The sequence below is a fragment of the Sphaerodactylus townsendi genome, linkage group LG02 (genome assembly GCF_021028975.2).
Source record: "Sphaerodactylus townsendi isolate TG3544 linkage group LG02, MPM_Stown_v2.3, whole genome shotgun sequence".
NCBI classification, from domain to species: domain Eukaryota; kingdom Metazoa; phylum Chordata; class Lepidosauria; order Squamata; family Sphaerodactylidae; genus Sphaerodactylus; species Sphaerodactylus townsendi.
The window spans coordinates 149437073-149459549 of record NC_059426.1 but is presented as its reverse complement, the minus strand read 5'-3'; the positions used below and the strand labels follow the sequence as shown (position 1 = coordinate 149459549).

At 41.4% G+C, this 22477-nt stretch overlaps 1 protein-coding gene across 3 annotated transcripts in view; it reads right to left on the bottom strand.

The window, feature by feature from the left end:
- Positions 1-538: 538 nt before the first annotated feature.
- FLRT2 (fibronectin leucine rich transmembrane protein 2) overlaps positions 539-22477 on the bottom strand; it is a 101612-nt gene continuing 79673 nt past the window's right edge. For all 3 annotated transcript variants that reach the window (XM_048485134.1, XM_048485135.1, XM_048485136.1), the window contains exon 2: positions 539-5306. In XM_048485134.1, coding sequence (XP_048341091.1) covers positions 2923-4905 — 1983 coding nt within the window. In that variant the 5' untranslated portion in view covers positions 4906-5306 and the 3' untranslated portion in view covers positions 539-2922. The remainder of the gene's footprint in view (positions 5307-22477) is intronic.

Here is a 22477-nt window from a genome sequence, read left to right as displayed (position 1 = left end):
AAAGCAAAATTAAAATCGTGCTATAATTGGATTTGCTTGCCATAGGGAGAGTGGAAAGTGAAAGCGACCTTAGAGGAAATAAGTCCATACAAGAAATCTTGCCACAGCAGATATTCGCCTCCCCCACGCATCAAACACCTTGTGTGTAATCGGCCAGTGACTTTACAAAAAAGAAAAGTGGGAGATTTTGTTTCTTTCCCCTCTCCTCCAAGTTGGGCATGGCTAGAAGCCATGGTTTTAGTTTCTTCGTTGAAAAAGGGAGAAGAGAAAGAGCTTTTTCTCAACTCCCCAGCTGAGAAGAAACAGAAGCAATGCTTGTGAACTCCCTGTTGCAGGAGGGAAAGGGAAAAACGCACGTACATACCTATAAACATACACTTATTCTTGTCACTGTGGGGATTCCTATCACTAAAACATACTTTTTGAAAGAAAAAAATCCATTCATCAACTCAGTAATTTCATTTGTCAACTCAGGCAAAGAGACTATAGAGTTTTTAAAAAACACTCTGTGTGGAGTTTTCTAACTAAAATTACACCATTTCAAACCATATGGCAGCCTTTTATTTAGCAAAGGTTCAGTGACTTCACTATTACAGTAGCCACACAGGTTGCCTAAAATACCTGTTATAGCTGGAGAAAATAGCAAATATACAGAATATAGAATGGAAATCCAAAATGTGGTTATAAAACATGTCAGGTGGGAAAGGACATAATCCCTCAGGAAATGATTGTACTCTGCCATGTTACACCAAAGTGCTGATCCATCTCCTCAGTGTAGAGAATGAATGTTCTCAAGCAATGGAAAAAAAAGTTGCGTGCCAGACTACATTTTGTGAGTACAGGATTGAGAAACTAAAATGCATAAAGTGAGAGCAATGACTCTCCCTCAGACCAAACATCTTGAGTAATCCCGATTTTACAAAATGATTTTCTTTAATCCTTTATTAAAACACCTCAATTTTTATTGGAAACAACTTGTGCAGGCTCTTTTGATGTTAGGAAGGATTTTGTTGTTGTTTTCCCCCTTCGGTAAATCAAGGAAACCAAGTCATATAAATTTTATGTGCATATGTCTGTGAGCTGATAATGGTGAGTTCTGCTCTCACACGCTCATCAGGGATCTTATCTACAAAACCATTGAAGTAAATAGAAGCCAGATTAGAAAAGAAGAAACAGAAAAGTGACTCAAGCAAGCACAAGTATGAGATGAGGAACAGTTCACCACATCATATAGGTGCTGTACTTGGTGGTTATAAAAGCCCTCCAACACAGGTTGCTTTGCAAATAGCAAGAGAGAGCCGTACATGATCTCCCGGCCTGTTTCTGCAAGCAACTGTTTGCAGAACCCTGCTTTTCTACAGGGGTGGAGGGGAGTGTTACTACAGCTAGATAGCATTCTGTGAAACATTACAAACTGCATTGGAATGCTCCGTACTGTTACGTGCTATGAAGAACTGGCAGGGTATAGTTTCATATCTCCTACACAACTCTCTCAGCAATTAAGGGGAGTCAATTTTTTTTCAAAAAGATAGGCCCTGTGCATCACAAATATCAGATGAATGATGAAAGGAAACAAAATCATGAACATTCATGTAGCATCCAAAGTTAAACACAAGTTGTTTTGACAACAGTAGACGATCAGAGGGCCAGAATGGGCTTACATATTGGCATTTATCCTCTCACATATTGACATTCATCTAACCATTCATCTAACCTTCAGTTGGAGGACATTCCTCCAGCCTAAAGACCCTTCCTCCAACTTAAGTGGCTCTTGGTCCAATAGTGGTGGGACGCATGCCAGTATTTTGAGGTCATTTTTTTCTTCATGCCCTATCCTCCATCCAGCTTAAATTTAACTTGGAAGGGTGGCACTGTCTCCATGGAAAAGTTCAGAACACGTCATTTGGAAGAGTTCAGTAACTTTTATGCTCAAAGGAGTTCATTTTTTTCCTCATGGAGATAAATCTAATTTAAGTAATTCAATTAGCCAAGGATGGATGTGAAATTGAGAAACAGCAAAGGGAAAACTTTCATTGACTTTACACTTTCGGCTATTCGAATATCAATATTGCTTGCGACTCTGGCCTACCTATCATCTCTACTCGGACTACTGGAACGAATTGCATTCATTAATTTGGCCAGACTGGGGTACAGAAGTGTGCTTTTAAGAGAAAATAGAAGGGAAGGTTCTGGATGGGAAATGAGAATCCTTATTACAAAAAGCTGGTCGGGTTTTTTTAAGAAAAAATCCTAATTTTATGAAAATGTGAAAGCCTTGAAAATTTTCATGCCAGCTTGTGTGAAGAAGGATAACGGTAAGAGGAACCGTGGCGGTTCAGCGTGTTTGATATCCCAAAGTCCCTTTTCTTCTTCCCCTTCAATTTGGTACCACAAAGTCAGGTCAAAGTGAGCAACACAGTTTTAACATGACTTTCTCTAATTTTATGATCCTCATAATAGTTTTAAGTTATATCCCTCCTTTCATTCTGTCTAGCTGTCTAGTTTAGATATTCCTACTGCTTCATCTTTGAATGTGAACTAGCAGGTGTTAGAACCGGAATCCCTCAGAGAGCTCCAAAAGCAAAAGTGGTTAATGTTTGAAGAATGAGGCATCCTTTTCTTTTGCCATGGCATTGGGTTCTTATTGTACAACCCTGTACAGTACTTCAGCAATATATTTTTTTAAAGATTTAAAAAGCAAAGAGTTACAAAACTGTTTGCAATTAACTTGAAATAGAAAAGATAGCACTTTTTTTCTAAATCCCATTATATAGTACACCATATAAATTACAGAGTATTCAAATGCACAAACGCATCTGTGTAACATTTATCAAATGTAATTTGTGTGTGTGAGAGAGTAGGTTTATTCCGTTTCCTCCAAGTTTTTGCTCCTAGTTGGTAGGGTCTCGCCATCCCTCATTATCACGTATGGCAGTGCTCCAGGTCTGAGACACCACTGTTGCAATATCGCATACTGTTAGGGATGTGGCAGTCTGTGTAGTTAATGCCCCCATTCGGGGTATAAATGGGCTGCAGTCTGAAATCTCCTTTAAGGAGCTGATCATTATTTAAGGAGACAATCTGAAAGCTGGTTTCGGTCATCTCCAGGATGGAGTTATCCTTCTTGGTCCCCGCCTCACAGTAGTCATCTTTCCGTCGGCCCCGGTTGTATTTCCACTTCTGAGAGGTGTAGCGCCCCTTTTTGTGCATATGCCAGCAAAAGATGCTGAGCAGAACCACGAGCACAAACACCACAGCCCCCCCAATTAAGCCTGCCAACAAAAATGGGGAGCCAATACTATGGGATGTCGTTTGCTCGTGGCTGGAAGCGGTGTTGCTTCCATTGCTTAGCAGGGAAGCACTGGTGGTACCTTCAGAACAGACAGTGTCCTCACCAGTTCGGTAATTATTAAAATCGTCCAAGGGAACCAAGCAAATCCGATAGGTGGATTTGGGCTCTAGGTTTGTCAAGCTTACGTTTTGCCCCTCATCATGAACTATCCGTTCCTGAATAATGCCTCCTTCCAGACTGTGACCCATTTTAACCCAGGTAAGTTTATACATTACATAATAAAGGGTCTGCCAGCTAACTTGGATGCAAGTGTCATTCACAACATGGATGGAGAGTTGAAACCGTTCAAACATGGGAGGGGTCACTTTTTCTTCAACGTTCTTCTCAGGCACAGTGGGAAGTGTGGATACAACAGGGGACAGAGGGGAGTTTTTGTTACTTGGGGTTAGGACTGATGAAGTAGGGGCAACTGTAGTTGGCAGGAATGTTGTGGGAGCTTGGGTAACCAATGACAAATCAGGGGTGGTGGTGGGGCATGACAACATATTCATGTTGAGTTCCCTGACTGCCATCCCTCGGACATGTTCTGGTCCCTGACACATGAATCCACGAACGTTGATGGAAGAGGGAATCAACTTGAGCCATTCAGTGACCCATTTAATACTGCAATCACATAGCCAGGGATTATTCCTTGCCGTGAGTTGCTTCAGGTTGTGAAGGTTGTCAAAGACACCTCTGGACAGCATCCGGAGCTGATTGTTGGAGATATCAAGTCGCTCCAGCTGGGGGAGGTTGGAAAAGGCTGAAAGTGGTATGTGTGATATCTGGTTATCCTGTAGATAAAGCCTCAGTAGATTTGTACCTGGGAGTTCGGGGGGAGGGTACGTTAGTGAATTCCGTACTATAGAGAATTCCTTGAGTTTGGATAAGTGGCTGAAAGTGCCGTTTGCAATTCCTTTGTTAGTAAGGAGGTTGCCATCTACTATAAGACGTTCCAAGCTTGTAAGATTCTGAAAGGCCATGTCCGATATGATGGCAATTCGGTTTTCATCAACTCGTAGTTCTTGTAAGTCTACCGGAAGGCCAACTGGTACACTGCTCAAGTGGTTCTTGGACAAGAAAAGAAGCTTGAGGCTAACAGCTTCTTTGAATGCCCCATCCTCAACCCCGACAGTAGAGATGGAGTTGTCATCCAGGTGCAACTCTTCCAGTTTCAACAGCTGTGCCAGAGCAGCCCGAGAAATAGTCTGGATGTTGTTCTCCTGCAGGTGGAGAACCCTAACATTCTTCGGTAGATTCATAGGGAACTCATCCAACTGGTTGCCATACAGGTAGACAGTGTGCACAGACTGGACATTGTGCAGCTCTGCAGGAAATCCAGCATTATTAATTTGGTTATTGTGGAGGTAGAGTACAGTTACACCCTCCGGTATTCCAAGAGGCACTGAGGTCAAGCTTCGTTCGTTACAATAGACAAAGTTTCGGTCACAGCGGCACACACTTGGACAGGCCAGAGCTTTGGAAAACTGCATGTAGAGCCCCAGGGAAAACACAAGCCACGACTTCAAAAAAGCAGTCCTGTCCATGGACCACATTCTAGTCCACTGGCCCATTTCTAACTCAAAAAAACCACAAAAATATAAAAAAAGGAAAATAAAATACTAGCAAAAAATAAAATAAAAAAGGCAAATAGGTTTTGTATTTGCGTCCTGTGTGCGAGTAAGAAGTGAAATTCTAGAGGCTAACTGTAAAATTTGAGTGCCTCCTACTCTGGCTGGAAAATGTGCTGTATTTTTAGCCAGGCTTGCACACTCTGCTGTCTCTCTCCATGTAAGCCAAATGACGAGCACACTTGAGTTTTCTGCAGTTGGCTAATAGTCCAGGTAAGGGACCAAATGCTGACTGAAGACAGAATGGCCAGATTCTTTGGCCTGTGGCCTGGGTGGCAAGAACACACTCAGTTTTCGTCAGTCTGCAAGGCATTCATTTCAGCTTGAAGCTAGATTTGTGGAATCTGTGAAGAGAAAGAAAAAAATAATAATTATATGGCGTTGTCACCTGACAAACATCCTGTGCACAGAAAACCATTAAATCTATGAAATCATAATGTTTCCCACTCTAGGTTGGAAAATACCTAGGGGGTGGTGCCTGGGTAGGGAAGGGCAGGGTTTAAGGCAGGAAGGCATCTCAGCGGGTATAATGTCACAGAGCAGTCATTTTCTTCATGGAAGCTGATCTTGGTGGTTTGGAGATCAACTTTAATAGATCGCCAGGTGGCTTGGCAACCCCAATAATGCGCATCATTCAGAGTTGCTTTCTCTTGCTCTCCTTCAGCTTAAAAAAACACACAATAAAAATCAAGATGGAGAACTGCTTGGATGATTCATTCCCATGAGGGTGATATTACAATGACTGCAACCAGTGGTGGGATTCAAATAATGTAACAACCGGTTCTGGTGATGGGATTCAAATAATTTAACAACTGGTTTTTTATAAGCACCATTTTAGCAACCAGTTCTGCCGAAGTGGTGTGAACCTGCTGAATCCCGCCGCTAACTGCACCTTACAGAAAGCTGAAATACCTCAGCATCAGGAAAGCTGATTTCCTATTTGTGTACCATCTTGTAGGATTGTGTGATTTTCTTATTTTCTCTGTCTGAACCTTCTGGCTGGCTTAGCAGAGGTCAGAAGAGTACCTTCTCTGGTGGTCTTTAAAAACATATAGCAGTTCTGTTCCAGAGAACTGTTCGTGGGGCTTTTATTAGGCACTGGTGAATATTGTTTGACAAGTAGATCTGTTTTATTTTAATGGCTGTTTTATTGTTAGCCTTGATAGCATATTGACGTTTAAGATTTCCCAACCCCACTTCCTGTCTCCAGCTTAAAACTGAGTGCTGAGAGCCTAGACATTGTTTGCCACACAGCAAATTTCCTCTTCTGCTCAAAAAATTCTGTTTGCACAAGATCAGTGATTCTCACCTTTCACACATGGAAATTTTAAGGGAAGAGAAAGCACCCTCTCTGACTAAGACATCTACGGTGCACCAAACTTTTTCAGAGGATCTGAGTCTTTGGCATAAAAAGTAGGATGTAAATAGGTTAAATAAATGTTGACTGTACCCACAAAGCATTGAGCAACCAAGAAGAGGTGTTTTAAAAAATGGAATTGTAATACATTCAGAACAACAGAAGGACTAGATTCGAGTCCCATAGCATCTTATAGACCAGCAAGATCTTGGGTGCAAAAGTTTCCAAGTGTGAAAGCTCCCTTCATCGAATTTAGCTTTTCCACTACAGACCAACGCAGCTACCTTGCTGAAACCTAGAGCAGTAGAGCTTCCTGAAACAACTACTATGGGACCTACTATGCAAAGGCATGGGGTTTTTTGCATTATGGCAAAAATAGAACATAAAGATCTTACAATTAGGAACTTGTCAAGAGTACACTGTATTGATATATCACATTTTAATGAATACTCAATAAACTGTCAATAAATATTGGTGCATTCCACTTCTACACTTTTATGGTATATTCCCTATAATAATGCATCCCACTACCACACCATTAATAGCTGCTCTATGGCATTATCCTGTTCCTAACAATAAACTACATTGAAAGAAGAAGAAAAAAGTTAGACAATTTCACTTTTTCACCTGGAGGCCAGATCTACCCCCTCCAGCCCAATCCTTAGGAACAGTCATGAGGAATAGCATTAGCACCCACAGGGGAGGAAGCAGTGCTTTATGATCTCAGCAGCCACTGAAAACAGCTCCCAATAGCTTGCCTAGCAGTTAGAGCACCAAGAAAAAAAAAAGGAAAAATACATACTACTGAAAAGATGAGGCAATAAATGAGACCATAAACCTTCCAAGAGCAGGTGTATCATCAGCTTCAGGAGAATTATGTATAGTCCTCTAAACTCTTTCAAGTAAAGGTGGGATAAAAATATAGGGGGGGAAAGGCTAGGTTCATGTAGATTTTGATAATGTTTGAAGTCCTTAATTTTGTTCTCTTTCTCTGGCATCCTGTTGAGTGCATTTCTGTAGGCGAAGTTACAGAGGTAATGGAGGATCTCACTCTTGATGATTTACTTGTACTTTTTTTCAGTATGAGGTTAATGCTCCTATTACTCACATTTCAGTACATTTATTTTAAATGATGCCATTAGTTTGTCCTGCAATAGCTTATTTAACATAGAAACATAGTGAGAGAAGACTTGTCAAAGTTAAAATCCCACTGTTTCTCTCTGACCTTCAGGTTAACAGCTGTCAGGACTTTGTAAGGTGCCACTTACACTCAGGAATATGTTGAAGATCTTTTTAAGTACACAAAGTATAACTTTCTACAAAGTAAACAAAGATAAAGCTAAGAAAGACTCTGGTCTTTCTTAGCTACTTGCCAAGTAAGCTTACACAAAGCCAAGAGTAAAACCTGGTCTGGAACTACTTCAGTTTTGTATACCCTGGAATTATAAGAAGACAAGAAAGGGCACCTTTTCCTGGCTCCTGTTTCTTATGACAGCTATCACGGCTGGAAGAAATATTGAAAAGAAAGCAGTGGGCTGACATAATTTCTGAGGAAAATCTGAAAATATCATCTATATTCTCTGGGAATGGCTTGAAATTCTATGTTTCTACTGTAGAGTTTCCTGCAAATCACAGAAAAGTGTGATATCACTTCCCCCAGAAGTGACATCACACTGTTGCCTGACAGCACTCTCCATTTCCACACACCCTGGACTTCTGCTGTTTGCTGGACCATGTCATGCAACCCTAATTGTAGCCCTTTCCAGCTATGTTTTACCACATGAAGAACATGCCGCACACGATCCTCCTGATACATATGATCAACATTTTGCCTGAAAAGGGCAAAGCATACATTTCAACTTTAGGACAAGCAAATCAGAAGCCAGAAAAACCAGGGTTCTAGTATGCATGCACTGAGGCTGAAAACACAAGCTTTTCCCTTTCACAAAAAAACAGTGATCAAGCATAGCAGGAGGACTGCATGAAGCACGTTTTCCCCATACGTGTATCATAATGTCACAGTTGAAAAGGGCTTGAATCAAATGAAAAACGATACTATACTACAAAACATCAGGGGAAACCTTTAGCAAAATAAATTGATTTTTTAAAAAAACAAACTTATTTTCATTTGTATAGCAGCATCTGTTTTTAGCACTGTTTAAAAGACTGTTTGCGGATGCAGGGCCAAAGGGAAATCTATGAGCACATATATTTCTCAAGTCCAATGCACAATATTTATGGAACTGCTGCCCTTGAGAGGTGTGTGTGTGTGTGTGTGTGTGTGTGTGTGTTGGAACTTTACAGGAGGTGTTATTTGCAAAGATTACTGAGTCTATTCAAAGAGTTCATCAAGAACCCACCTCGAGTGCTGTAAGAGTTACATCCAAACATGTTAGATCAAAAAAAGTGTCTTCTGCTCTGTTATTAGGCCTCCAAATGGAACATTTGATTCTTGCTTGAAATGCGTGCCTCTGAGCTCCTTGAGACACAAAAGGATTAGCGAATGCTTTGCTCTATGCTTTGCTCTCTTACAAATCTCCTTTGCAGAGGAAGGGTTCCTTTTCAATTATGTAAGATGGCCTGATGCTGCAGAGAAGCCTGGAAAGGATTACATTCCAGTGCAGGTTCTATGTGACAGTTTATCTTCTTTTTATGTGACTAGACTTTTTGTAAGGGCATGCTACTTCGATCAATCATAACCAGTGTGTGTGTGTGTATGTATTCAAAAGGAATTTCACATTCTTTAGTTTAGGACTGTATTAAATAATAGTAGCTGGCTACGTCCTCACAACAGCACTGGATGTGAAAATATCAAAGAAAAGTCTCAGCAAGTTGCCAATTCCAGTTTGGGAAATTGCTGGAGATTTTGTTTGAATTTTTTTAATTTTATCAACAAAAAGTTACAGAAAAAGTAAAGAAAGGTCAAAAAACAAATATATGAGTATAAGCAAAAAACAATTATAGCAATATTTAAAAAATAGAAAAGGGAAAAGAAACATATATTTTTAGAAAGAGAGAGAGGGAGGGAGGGGAAGACAATTCTGGAAGCTCATGGCTCACACTGACTTGCTGATCCTAGGTTTTCTCAAGCCCTTTCTAGTTCATCTGTTGAATTTAAGGTCCCCAGTACCTGAGGAGGCAAGAGCTGAGGAAAAACTCATTCTCAAGCCAGCAGAGTTTCTCCTTTGAGCAAGAATGGTCAGGAGCACTCAGCGGCTCAACTGGAGTGGAGTGCCATTTCCCTGGCATTGCTGGAGATTTTGTGGATCACGAATGGGGATTTTGTAGATCAAGCACAGTTCTGGTTGCCATACCTCATACAGGACATTGCAGAGCTGAGAAAAAGGCAGAAGGGCAATGAAGAAGAAGAGTTGTTTTTTATACCCTGCTTTTCTCAACCATAAGAAATCTGAAAGTAGCTTGCCTCCCCCTCCCACACACACACACACACACACCAGACACCAGTATGAAGCAGGTAGGGCTGAGTTCTGAAAAAGGTCACCCAGCAGGCTTCTAAAAGGCTTCTATTTCAGTCCTCAAGATGTTTTATTTGTGTTGTGTGGAAAGAGCCAGTGTTGTCTGAATACAGCCTTAATGGGTCCACCAGCCATGGACTCCTCAATCGCTCTGAGGTTCACTGTTTGTTCAGCAATCCCTTCCACCCCCATTCTTGGTCGGTAAATGAGCACCTAGCTCATAGCTAGGGGGTAAAGAATAGCCGGGGAAAGCAATGGCAAACTACCCCACAAAAGCGGCTTGCCTATAAAATCACTGCTCGCAGTGGTATCCCAGGGTCGGATACGACTGAAGGGGAAACTTTACTTTTTACTCCACCCCCAAGTTACATTTCTGGATTCTTCAAGCATTTATTTATTTATTCAATTCATTTGTACCTCACCTTTCTCCCCAATGGGGATCCAAAGTGACTTACAACATTCTCCACACCTCTATTTATCCTCATCACAACACTGGGAGGTAGGTTAAACTGAGTGTACGACTATAGATTGGGAGGATTAGGTAGAACGGTTGGTGTCCCATAGACAGAGACCTGAAAGGGATCAAAAACTATCCTGTGCATTCATCAGGTTCTTATTCAATTTATTCACATAGAATTTACATGAATACAACCTTGTCTGGTCAGTGAAACATCCCAAATGGGTTACAGAAGTTAAAACCATTGGAAAGCCTTCAAAACATATCCCATCCCACCTATGAAACAAGAAGACTATACAGAAAGACTTCAGTTCACTGATGAATTCTTCAAAAGGTAATGGCATGCAGTGGAGATCTCTGACTTATTAGTCACTCGTCAGCTTACTTGTTCTCTTATCCTAATCCCATTCTATAGCCCTCCGAGTCACTGCTCTCAATGACCGATAACGTCTACTTTTCTGTCCATCAGCTTGTGCCTTTCCTATTCTGCCTTTAAATCCTTTACAAACTTCTGCTTTCCATAAAGCCTCTCCTAAATCTCCACTGCTACCAGTAAACGGCACTCAAATTCTTGGTCAGTCACGGGCCATATGATAGAGGTAGAATTGAATCATATTTTTTTTCATATAATAAGGAGAAGGCTAATTTTCATTATTCCTAGTACATATAAAACTCCAGTTAGCAGAGGCTATGGCTTCCCTGTGATGTCTTATTTTTTCTTCATAAATCATCTAAATTCTGCCCTAACTCATTTTACCCCTTCCCCCTGCCAAAGACAGCGAGCTTTTAGAATTTATTAATTCATTGATTCTAAATCCTAATCAGTAAGTTCAAGGGTATAGAAAACCAACATTGTTAAAAAGTGACTATTACTACTTGTATGAAATAGCAATACAAGGTCAACTCAGAAATTTGTAACTGGAGTGCTAATGCCACTGAAAAATAGTAAACGAAAACAATGAGAGAAAAGGTGGAATAAAAAAGGCATTGACAGGAATTGTACTGAAGGCTGTATATCTCTGTGTACCCCTAATAGGCAGAAAGCTTTGGGCTATATATAGCATGTATAGTCTATCCTACATGTTAAACACACCCCCAATTTCAAGGGTGTATTCCATTGTAAAGGAAAGTGCACTGTTGGCACCCTGCTTGGTAGGAAGGAGCTCAAAGAGAAAAGAACAACAATAAAAATAAAAAGTTCAATCACAAAAAGCGGTTTGACAGCGCTTAGACAGAGTCATCAAAAGCTGCCCTTACATCTTCCAGGAATTTGTTTGTTCAAAGTATCTACTTATTTTTATCCCACTGTTGGCAAAGGAGTTCCGTGTACACAATTCCGCCCTCTTTCATTTTATCCTGACGACAACAACTCTGTCAATATGGTTGCTAGAGATCTCTGGGATTTACAACCGATTTCCAGGAAACGGAGAACAGTGCAACTGGAGAAAATGCTTCCTTTGAAAGGTGGATTTTATGATATTATACCCCATTGAAGTCCTTCCCCAAACCCCCTCCTTTCTGAGGCTCCACCCCCAAATACAATGATAGTGGTATTGCTGGAATAAGAGGAGATGAAACTGCAGAGAAAACACAGCATGGACAAAGGGAACCACCAACTAATTTAATACCCTAATGCACATATACCCATTGTCAGCCTGATCAGTGCTTGATTTATCTTTGTCAACTGCAGATTCTGCAAGGCAAGAACTGCCATATCAACTAAATGGTAATTTTTTGGTAACTTAGCTAAGCTAAGGATAGACATATATATATGTCCCATCCCCTAGTTTTACCTTCAAGATACCAGCATAATACCATAAATACATTAGCATAACATAGCAATGTAAGCAGCTATCAGAGTGCCGAGGAACACAGGGTTTTTCTATTAATATCCTTATATCAGCCAACTAAAATGATTAAAACTGAATATATTTCCCAACCCAGAGCTGGCATGTGACTTCCTCGCCTCTCCCCTCCCACTATAGTCCAAAATGCCCCCTGAAAATGTTGCTCCTGGGGATAGGAGAATCCTGGGAACAGTATGAAGAGAGAAATCAGAGGTCTGCCATGGCAGTGGAATCAGCATAACTTGCCCCTTGAGCAAATCAGCAAAAATTCTCCATGACATCCAACCCTTCACCTTTTTTCTTCATCACAGTTTTTTTTTTAATCCTGACCTTCTTCCAAGGAGCTCAGGGTGGCTTACACTGGTTTTTTTCCCTCCACAGTTTTACCTCCACAACAACCCTGTGATGTAGGTTAGGCTGAGAAAAAAATGACTGGTTCACCGGTCCTTTAAGATCCACTTAAAAAGAGCCACATTAAAAATCCATAATCTAAATTGTTGCGATTCATCATGAGGTGAGGCAAAAGCCTAAATGTGATTAAGCCAACAACAATTTTTGGGTTGTTGTTGCTGAATTTAATTAATTTGTTTTTTAACGATGTGATTGTAAGTTTATTGGTTTTATCTTGAACACTGCCCAGAACCCCTTGGGGGTGGGTGGTATGTTAAGTCGATAGATAGATAGATAGATAGATAGATAGATAGATAGATAGATAGATAGATAGATAGATAGATAGATAGATAGATAGATAGATAGATAGATAGATAGATAGATAGATAGATAGATAGATAGATAGATAGGTAGGTAGGTAGGTAGGTAGGTAGGTAGGTAGGTAGGTAGGTAGGTAATTTGCCTGCCTACTGATTTATGTCTATACCAACTATACCATTTTTGCCACAGGTATCATGTCTACTGGCATAGCATTTTACAGGAAACACAGAATACTGAACAGGTACCATGACACACATAGTTACAGAGCGACAGAGATAGTGCATGGCATTCTGTCTACCAACTGTTCTTGCCCAAGTGGTTCTGATTTCTAGATAGGAACTGAACTTGTTTGATTTGGATGTAGCCAGCATGGATTGCTTCAGAGTGGGGAAGAATTTACAGCTTCCTTTATCTTCTCACTAGCAGGCTTACAATTTAACTGTTTTAACTGTATACAGAGATTAGCTGGGAAGTGGTCAGCCCCCAAGGACTGTTTAAATGCACTTTGATTTTTCAAGGTGATTAGCACAATCTTTATCTAATCAAGAGCAAAGAAAAGTATAACACAAGGAGCTCTTATCTGCTAGCTGTTCCTAGCAGATGTGGTAAGAGGAAAAAATCCAAACATGAAGAGTCATTAAGGTCAAACCTTACCCTGTCATTCAGCAACCCTGTATGTCTAGCTCCATTTTGATTACCATCAATAAATAGAAGCAAGAAGCACGTCACTACGCATTAGGAATAAAGAGCAATCTTAGTCTGCAAGGACATAAGCACATTTCTACATCTAGATGGGGGAACTGGAAAAAAAATGAGCACTTGTCTGTCTTTTTGCTGAAGTTTGGGATATTAGTGACATGAGTTCAGTGCAGCAAAGTTGAGTTGGATACTAAATTATCTTATTTGGAGAAAAAAGATTTATTATGAACACTTAATCTCATGCACTTTAGTGGTACACTTCTGAAATGAAGCTTACTCTAGAGCAGTGGTGGCGAACCTATGGCACGGGTGCCAGAGGTGGCACTCAGAGCCCTCTCTGTGGGCACACGCAAACAGAATCCCCCCCTCCCAACACACATCTAGGCTAGCCTGGGCTGCTGGGCTCGATTATTAGCATTAAACCTAAGACCTAGTTTTGGGGAAGCAGTGTAGGTAACCCTGTTAAGCTCTGTTAAACCCCACTGATTTTCATGTGAAGAACTAAAGTGCGATCCTTAACCTGGGAGTAAGCTCAGTTGCTGGCAATGGGGCTTGCTTCTGAGTAAACCCTCCTGCGGTTGTGATTCACCCAGTGGAAAAGTTGCACTGTTGCTTCAAAGGAAAGCTACCAACTACCACCAAGCTTACTCCTGAGTAACGCATGCCTCGGACCAAACCGTTTTTTCTAAACTAAAACCTCTGTATTCAGGTTAAATTGCCGTGTTGGCACTTTGTGATAAATAAGCGGGTTTTGGGTTGCAGTTTGGGCACTCGGTGTCGAAAAGGTTCGCCATCACTGCTCAAGAGAGTAAGGTTGCAGAGTATAGCAAGGACAGTGAAAAATCCATGAATTGTGCTGACCTCCATGTCTAAAAAGAGAGGATGTGTCACCTCCAGTTTCCAGCATAAAGCCTACATAACTAGGATGAAAACTTCATCCACAAAGACCCAGAAGCAACCCTGGATTACAAATCCATTCCTTAGGAAAAAACATATGTACCTCTGAAGGCTTGCATGAAGGATGATTTCTTGCTGCCCACCTATGTTTGCAGATTTCTAAAACTGAATTTGGCTAGGAAGTGCACATTCCTTGTCAAGACATCAACTAGCTCATAGGATGTGAAGTTTGAAGCAAAAAACAACAACAATAGAGTCTATTATTGGAAAATTACTCTATTTATTATTAAAGTATTGCATCGGACGAGTGAAAAACAGGTTCTTGACCCAAAACAAAACCTAGAATACTCCACTCTGTTTGCTCTGCACGGTTAAAGTGCTAGTATTCAGTGATCTGACCTATGTGCTTTGGGTGAGCATATGTTTCAGAGGGGGTTCCCAACCTTATTCAGCCTAAAGGTAGTTTTGGACTCAAGAGAAGGCATGGTGGATGTCACGACAAACAGTTTAACAGAGGGCCAGGGCCAAGAATAAAACAATGCCAAGCCTAAAAATGTATGAAAATTCCAAACCATGTACCCTCTTACAATGGAAACAGCTGCCTTCAATTGGAGGCTTTCTACAGATGCAAAGGTGACACCTCCAGGGTTGCTCTGATGAACCCCTCCTACACACAAAAAAACAAAACAAAGGAACGCAAAGCACACTCTTTTATCGGGAAACACATGGCTTCCAACCTCCAGATGGAGGCTGGAGATCTCCCAAAATTAGTATTCTCTGGATTATACAGACTGCTTAATTGTTTATTATTTATTCATTTAAAACATGTGTTCCAGTTCTCCTGCAAAAAACATCTGGTTTGGAAGGCGAACTGTATGGCATCATATCCTACTAAATTCATCCCGAAACTCCACCTTACCAGGCTCTACCCTCAAATCTCCCAAGTATTTCCAAACCTAGAGCTGACAACCCTATGGCAATATGGCTACCAAAGAAAAGGGAAGAATTGTTGCATTCATGGAAACAAAGAGGAGGAGGCCCCGTCCACAGTCATGAGAAGGAAAGTCTCTATGAAAAAAGTCCTCTGGACTTGCACTTTACCCTGAAAGGATACTTGTAATCAAATCTGAGCCCAACAGGAGAAATTATCCCTGAAATCTGGTTTGTAAGGCAGGCACTAGGTACTGTCTAGCAACTCCCTAAAGGCAGAGAAAGGTAACAGAGCAGCTACAAAGCAGTCACATTTATCCTACCAACAACTTTGCATTTGTGCATTCTGCAAATGTCACAGTAATGTACTCATAAAGTAAAGATTATGCACAAAAAATATATTAGAGCTGGTACTAAAAGGGAGGTAATCTGGGAAATATTTCTGAGCACTGTCTACATAGACACAACTTTTCATATGCCCACTGTAGCAAATCACACCGTCTCTCAGACAGCTCAATACATCAGTAGGCATTTGCTAATAGGAATAGAAGAACCCATAAATGCATAGTGTCTTAGAGGAAGTACTCACATGGGCTGGGAAATGATGTCAGCACTTATAAAATCCAGATCACTGCCGAAAGCCATCAAGAAAGCATGATGATAGGTGCAGCACTATCACAGTCTGCTTCAGCTGGAATATCCACTCACATGACTGGTTCGGAGATGTTCCAGCCGCTTATCTAAGCTGCTGGACCAACCCACTGCCCTCCCACTGCTGTCTTGTGCAACTATGACAAAGGCTCAAAAGTTAAAATAGACACCTAATTCCTAGCAATCAGATATGGTCAAATTAAAAGGACTTCATACAGGTAACAGGCAAAAATATTCCAAGTGTTCTATTGAGGGTTGCTAGGTACCCTGTTCCCCCATCTGGCCACCAGTGGAGGATGGGGGTTAGGGTAGCCAGATCCAAAGTTGGAAAACTCCTGGAGATTTGGAGATGAAGCCTGGGAAGGGCAGGGACCTCAGTGGGATACAATGCTGTGGAGTCCACCCTCCAAAGCTTCCATTTTCTCCAGGGGAACTGATCTCTGTAGTCTGGAGATCAAACATATGTCATTTGAACTTTGCTGGCCCAAATGCCATCTCACATTCCTCAAGGTTCTCTCACTATCCAAGGGCGTCTCTAGTTTCACTTTTACACACACACACACACACACACACACACACACACACACACACACACACACACACACACACTTTACTTTTCTCTACCTTAAGGAGTCTCAAAGTATTTTACAATCAGAATCTTTTCTTCTCCCCACAACAGGCAGCTTGTGAGGTAGGCAGGGGTGAGAGAGTTATGAGAGAACTGTGCAGAGGCGTTCCTCCCATTGGGCAAAGTGGGCAGTTGCCCTGGGCGCAGTCCTGTGGGGGGCGCAGGTTTGTTTGTGGGATTTTTTGTATTTTCAGTGTTTTTCCATTTTTGGCCTGCAGAGGGCGCAGATTTTAGGCTAGCAGCACCAAAATTTCAGGGATGTTTTTGGAGACTCTCCTGATGCTATCATCCAGGTTTGGTGAGGTTTGGTTCAGGGAGTCCAAAGTTATGGACTCCCAAAGGGGGTGCCCCATCCCCCATTGTTTCCAATGGGAGCTAATAGGAGATGAGGGGCTACACCTTTGAGGGTCGATAACTTTGGACCCCCTGAACCAAACTTCACCAAACCTGGGAGGTATCATCAGGAGAATCTTTTACTGATACCACCCAGGTTTTGTGAAGTTTGGTCCAGAGGGTCCAAAGTTATTGACTCCCAAAGGGGGTGCTCCATCATCCATTGTTTCCAATGGGAGCCAACAGAAGATGGGGGCTACACCTTTGAGGGTCCATAACTTTGGACCCCCTGAACCAAACTTCACCAAACCTGGGTGGTATCATTAGGGGAGTCTCCTAAAGATACCCTGAAAGTTTGGTGCTGCTAGCTTAACAATTGCACCCCTGACAGCAGGCACCCCCCAAATTTCCCCAGATTTTCCTTTTAAATCCCCCAGCCTTTGACAGGGATTTAAAGGGAGAATCTGAGGTCCCCAGTTTAAACATTGCAAGTGATGCTGTTTCAGGGTGGGGGAGAATCAACCCCAAAATAGCATCACTTCCAATGTTGTTTAAACTGGGAACCCCAGATTCTCCCTTTAAGGTAGATTTAAAAGGAGAATCTGGGCTCCCTAGTTTAAACACCATTGAAAATGATGCTGTTTGGGGGTGGATTCCAGCATCACTTGTTTAAACTAGGGAGCCCAGATTCTCCTTTTAAACATTGAAAGTGATGCTGTTTCCCCCAATTGGGGGTACTGGATACAACACCATAAAATGTATTCATAGCAGTAATAAAACATTTTGAAAGCATTTTGAAAATGTTTTCAAAAAATTATTTCTGCTGTGTGGCATGGCTTATTGCTGTGCTCAGATGTGTGAGTTGGGGCATGTTCTATAATGTGATGGTGACTTTGAAACAACCTGGTGTAAAAAATCATTGCTTGGTCACAGTGGGGGAGGGTGGCTACCCATGGGGGGCGCCAAACTCCAGTTTGCCTAGATACGCCACTGGGCATAGCTACAAGGGGAGTGCGCGTTGCATTGGGCACACGCCTGGGGGGTGGGCATCAAACTCAGGTTTTGCCCAGGGCTCCAGTTTGCCTAGTTACGCCACTGGAACTGTGACAAGCCCAAGTTCACCCAGAAGACTTCATGGGGAGTAGTAAAGCAAACCTGGTTCAGTCCACTGCTCTGAGAACTGAAGGAGTATATGTTCAGATGCAGCTTTTGAAAAGAGATTATTCTGAGCCTCCTAGTTATAAAATGGTAACATGACTACTTAAGAACTTGGGACATTTCTTGGAAAACAACGGAACTTAGATGGATTGCTCTGGAAAAGGTTAATTATGACTGTTACCAAAAATGTTCCTTCTATCTTTAGAAATATAGCTTAATTCAAACATAATTTGGTTTACACAAATTGTGTATGTTTCTTGTTCAAAAGGGTGCTAAATAATCTAGAGTGTTTGCTATTCATTGCCTGCATTTCCTGGAAGCTGCCATTTTTAGTATTCCAAAATAAAATATAAATCCAAAACGCACTCTAGAAATGTGGAAAGTTATGCATTATCTTTCCCCTTCGTATATGTCTCTGGATAAAGCTGACCAAGCCTTAACTGTACCTTATGAAAACTCTTTGTGTATGCCTGTCTGTTCAATTTTCTATGAGGATGAAAACTGGTAGAGTAAAATCAGACTGCAGACCAGGAAAGAACGTTGCCATTGCTTTCTGATAATCTCCCAGACTATCTGTTGTGAGGATAAAACCTCATGAAGGATGTCTTGAGTGTTCTCAAGCAGGAAAATGGGATATATTCATTGCAAACAAACTCTCCATTGTCTCAGTCAGAGTTGTTTGATATCTTCCCTTAACTGGATAAATGAGCATTCAAGGGAGGTTGAGTTAACCTTTATCGAAAATAACATTAAAGGAATCTGCCTCATCCTTTAAGATTCGCAGACTGTTCTTTTTCATTATTATTTGCAGAGCCTGAGCGTTCATAAATTATTACTTACTTCAGCTAAATGAAATACTGAACTTGGATCCAAACAGCCAAACTATGTGAACTTCCACTGAGCTGTTACCCATAATGCTCTCACTGACTAGTTTGCACATTATCAGGAATGAAAAATGCTGTATTAGGGTAAATAAGAACATAATGTAAGGTCATAACAGGTGTCTGCTGGATCGGACCAGTGATTCGTCTAGCCCAGCATCCAGCTTCATCCAGCAACCACACAGTAGTCCCAAAGGGCCAACACACAGGGCACAAAAGTCACACCCTTCTCCTGTGTGATGTCCCACCATGGACAGATGTTTATTTATCTGATTTATAGGTCACCCTTCCCCATCAAAACAACTCAGGGCAGCTCAAAACAGTTCCATATTACAATACTAAAATCAACCATATTGTAAAACCAATATCTCTGTGCCCTGGAATTAATTGGCAACAGGTAATTTACGACTCCTGAACATAGTGGTTCCCTTTAGTCAACAGAGCTATAACCAGAGGTGGGATCCAATCAGTTCTCACCACTTCTCTAAAAGTGGTTACTAATTTTTTCTGAGTGCCGAGAAGGGGTTACTAAAGCAACCTCCCTGCTCAATAGGGACTGGAGGTGCGTGTGTGCAGCAGCGCCACTGTTTGAATCCCACCACCATCGGAACCTGTTATTAAAATTTTTGGATCCCACCACTGGCTATGGCCATGGATGGGTCCAACCTCAATGAACTTGTCTAATCTCCTATTCTAATGACCATCAGTACATCCACTGGCAGCAAATTCCACCATTTGACTTACTGTTGAGTGAAAAGCATTTCCTTCTCTTAATTTATTAATTCGTTTTATCCCACTATTGGCAAAGGAGTCCCACCCAATACCACTCTAAATTCATTCTCAATATATTCCCAGGTACAAGTACCTGATTAAAATAATGCAAGAACATAACAGTGCTTTCTGTGCAACAGTAGAGCTTGGCTAGTGGCAGAAGGGGTGATTTCATCCCCTTTCTCCACTGCAGGCTCCAAACCTACAGCTTTGTAAGTCCACAGGGGTTCTGAACATGCTGGGATCTACTTGGGGAAAGAGTGGGAGAGGGAACTGCTGAGAGGAAGGAATGCAGCAAACAGCAGTGTTTCTTTTGCTAACTGCATTCTGAATCTAATCCAACATTAATCTGTGGAAACACAAACAACATTGGAAAATGTGCATATTTTTGTGGGGGAAATTCAATGTAAAGAAACAGAACAGGGCAAGGAATAATGGAACAGAGCTGCACGAGGAGGAAACTAAATCAGTTGTTCATCAGGCCAAAGCTACAGGAGTGGGGGAAAAAACCCTGTCCTATAACAGCTTCCAACAAGATCACAACTGATTTTTCCTTTTGGATCTATGCATCTCCACAAACAAACTGGCAGTAACCTAAATCAATCCAGGCTGCAAGCCATCTGAGAGATTCTTTCCCCTTTCACTGTGATGTTGCAAGAGATAATATGGAAGCCATTTTTCCTACTGCATGTGTTTCGGAATCAGCGTTTTCCCTTGTGTTCAGTTTGTGTCAAGTCATTCTCCCAAATAACACCCGCCCAATATATAAACAAATAAACTGTTAGGGGGAACGTGTTACTGTCAGAGTATGTTTTTTCAAGGCACTATGGAAGTGGGCACCACTTAAAAACCATCAGGCCTATTATTCTCCCGGCAAACAAACATTCTCCCTGCTCTCTTTATCTTTGCTCCATTCCTGGTTTTGTGCAACTATATCCACATCATGTGTCACAGAGTCTCGTTGGAAGATGCAGGTGTCAGGACACTCTTGCATATAACATGAAATGGACTTTGAAAAAAGCCAACAATGGGGTTTTCTTCACAGCAGCTTTCCCTTTTGAAAGTGGAGCCATCTTGATGCCTTGAATTTCCATCCGAGAGCAATCCAGAATAATTTTATTTCTAACCGGCACTAGGGGGAGCTCACACAGCAGCGAATGCTTCATTATTTCTCCCTCTTTATCAAAAAATAAAGGATGCTGTGGATGTAATTACAGTATTCAGTAAGATATTCCCAAAAAAGCATATATTGATTTGGTTCTCCCTAGTCTTGAATAGTTGCCCAAATTAAAGGAGGGAGGGGAAGATGACTAAAAAAGAAACAGGGTTTTTTTTTAAGGAGCGTACCTTGGCCTCATGATTGGTGATCTCGCTAACCAGGGCTGGATATAACATCTTACCCAAAAAGCTCTACTTCTAAATATTCTAGATTAGAAGCTTTAGGGGTGCTTGATTATGCTGTCAGAGGCAAGGGATAAGAGTGAAGGAAGAAACTTTTGAATATTGCTCTAAGAAAATCAAAGATCGAATATGAGTTTTGATATGGGCTGTCATGACTACATAAAATGTCTATCAAACCATAGCAATTCTTAGTTTTAAGATTTACAAGAGTAATGTGTGTAACAGGGTTGAAAGTGACACAATTTAAAGACTTGCCTCGTACCTTTGCATCCTGATAATGAAGGAAATGAGATAGGAACAGATTTTCCCATGAACTGGGATCAAATAAATAGGCTCAGGCTGAGGATGAGATTAACACATGTAGGGACGCTCAAATTTTTTAAAAAGAATTGTTCTAGGACTAGGACATGGTAATCTCAGTTGTGGGTAGCAACTGTGAGACGAACTCTAGAATTGAGTGATCTAGCAAACAACGGGAGTCACTGCTCTTTTTATAACTGAAAGACTCAGAAACAATTAGAAAATAGAAAGATTTATTTGCCAATCTTAGATCACGAAAAAGTTGTATTACTCTTGCTCCCAAACTCTCTCACACATCAACATACAGAATTTTATTTTGGTGTGCTTTTTTTTTTGTGAACAATCATCTTAGCTGTCCATGTGCCATAAAATCCTTAAGCTAATACTATTAGCACTGTGAAATTTAGCCTCAAGGTCGAAGCAGACACAAAACTCCCAAAGAAAACACCACGTTGGACTGGCAAATCACAAACACAAATACCTTTATTGACATACAGACGAATCGCCTGCGTCAATAAAACAAGGAGGGAAACACACGGTTCTGAAGGTTCAGACCACTTCACATTGGCCCTACGGTCCCTCAGAGTGATAGCGTCTGTTGACTGAACTAACTCAGGTGATTCCATCTTTCAAAACCTACGAGCAGTGTGGCACTGGGCACAGACCACAGCCGGCTCTTTTTCAAAACAAAGCAAACACTTGACAGCAGCAGTCGGAAGCAGATGGCAGCCCGGCACAGAACGTGTAACACAGGTGTAATTTGCTCAGCGCTGCTAAGCAAACGTGTTCCGCTGTCCTGCTCTAGCCTGACTCTTTCAAGCGTTCTTTGGTGTCAGCCCTGAGTCCGCAATGATGAAGCGTTCACCTGTGAATGAGTGAGTCGCTGTTTTCGCTCTATAAAAAAAAAGACGAACGCTGCAATTCCGGATAATCTTCCTCCAGATGGTCACCACTATGCCATTTTCACTCCACTGGGCCGAAAGGAACAGATGATCACCTCCAAGACTGATATTAAACC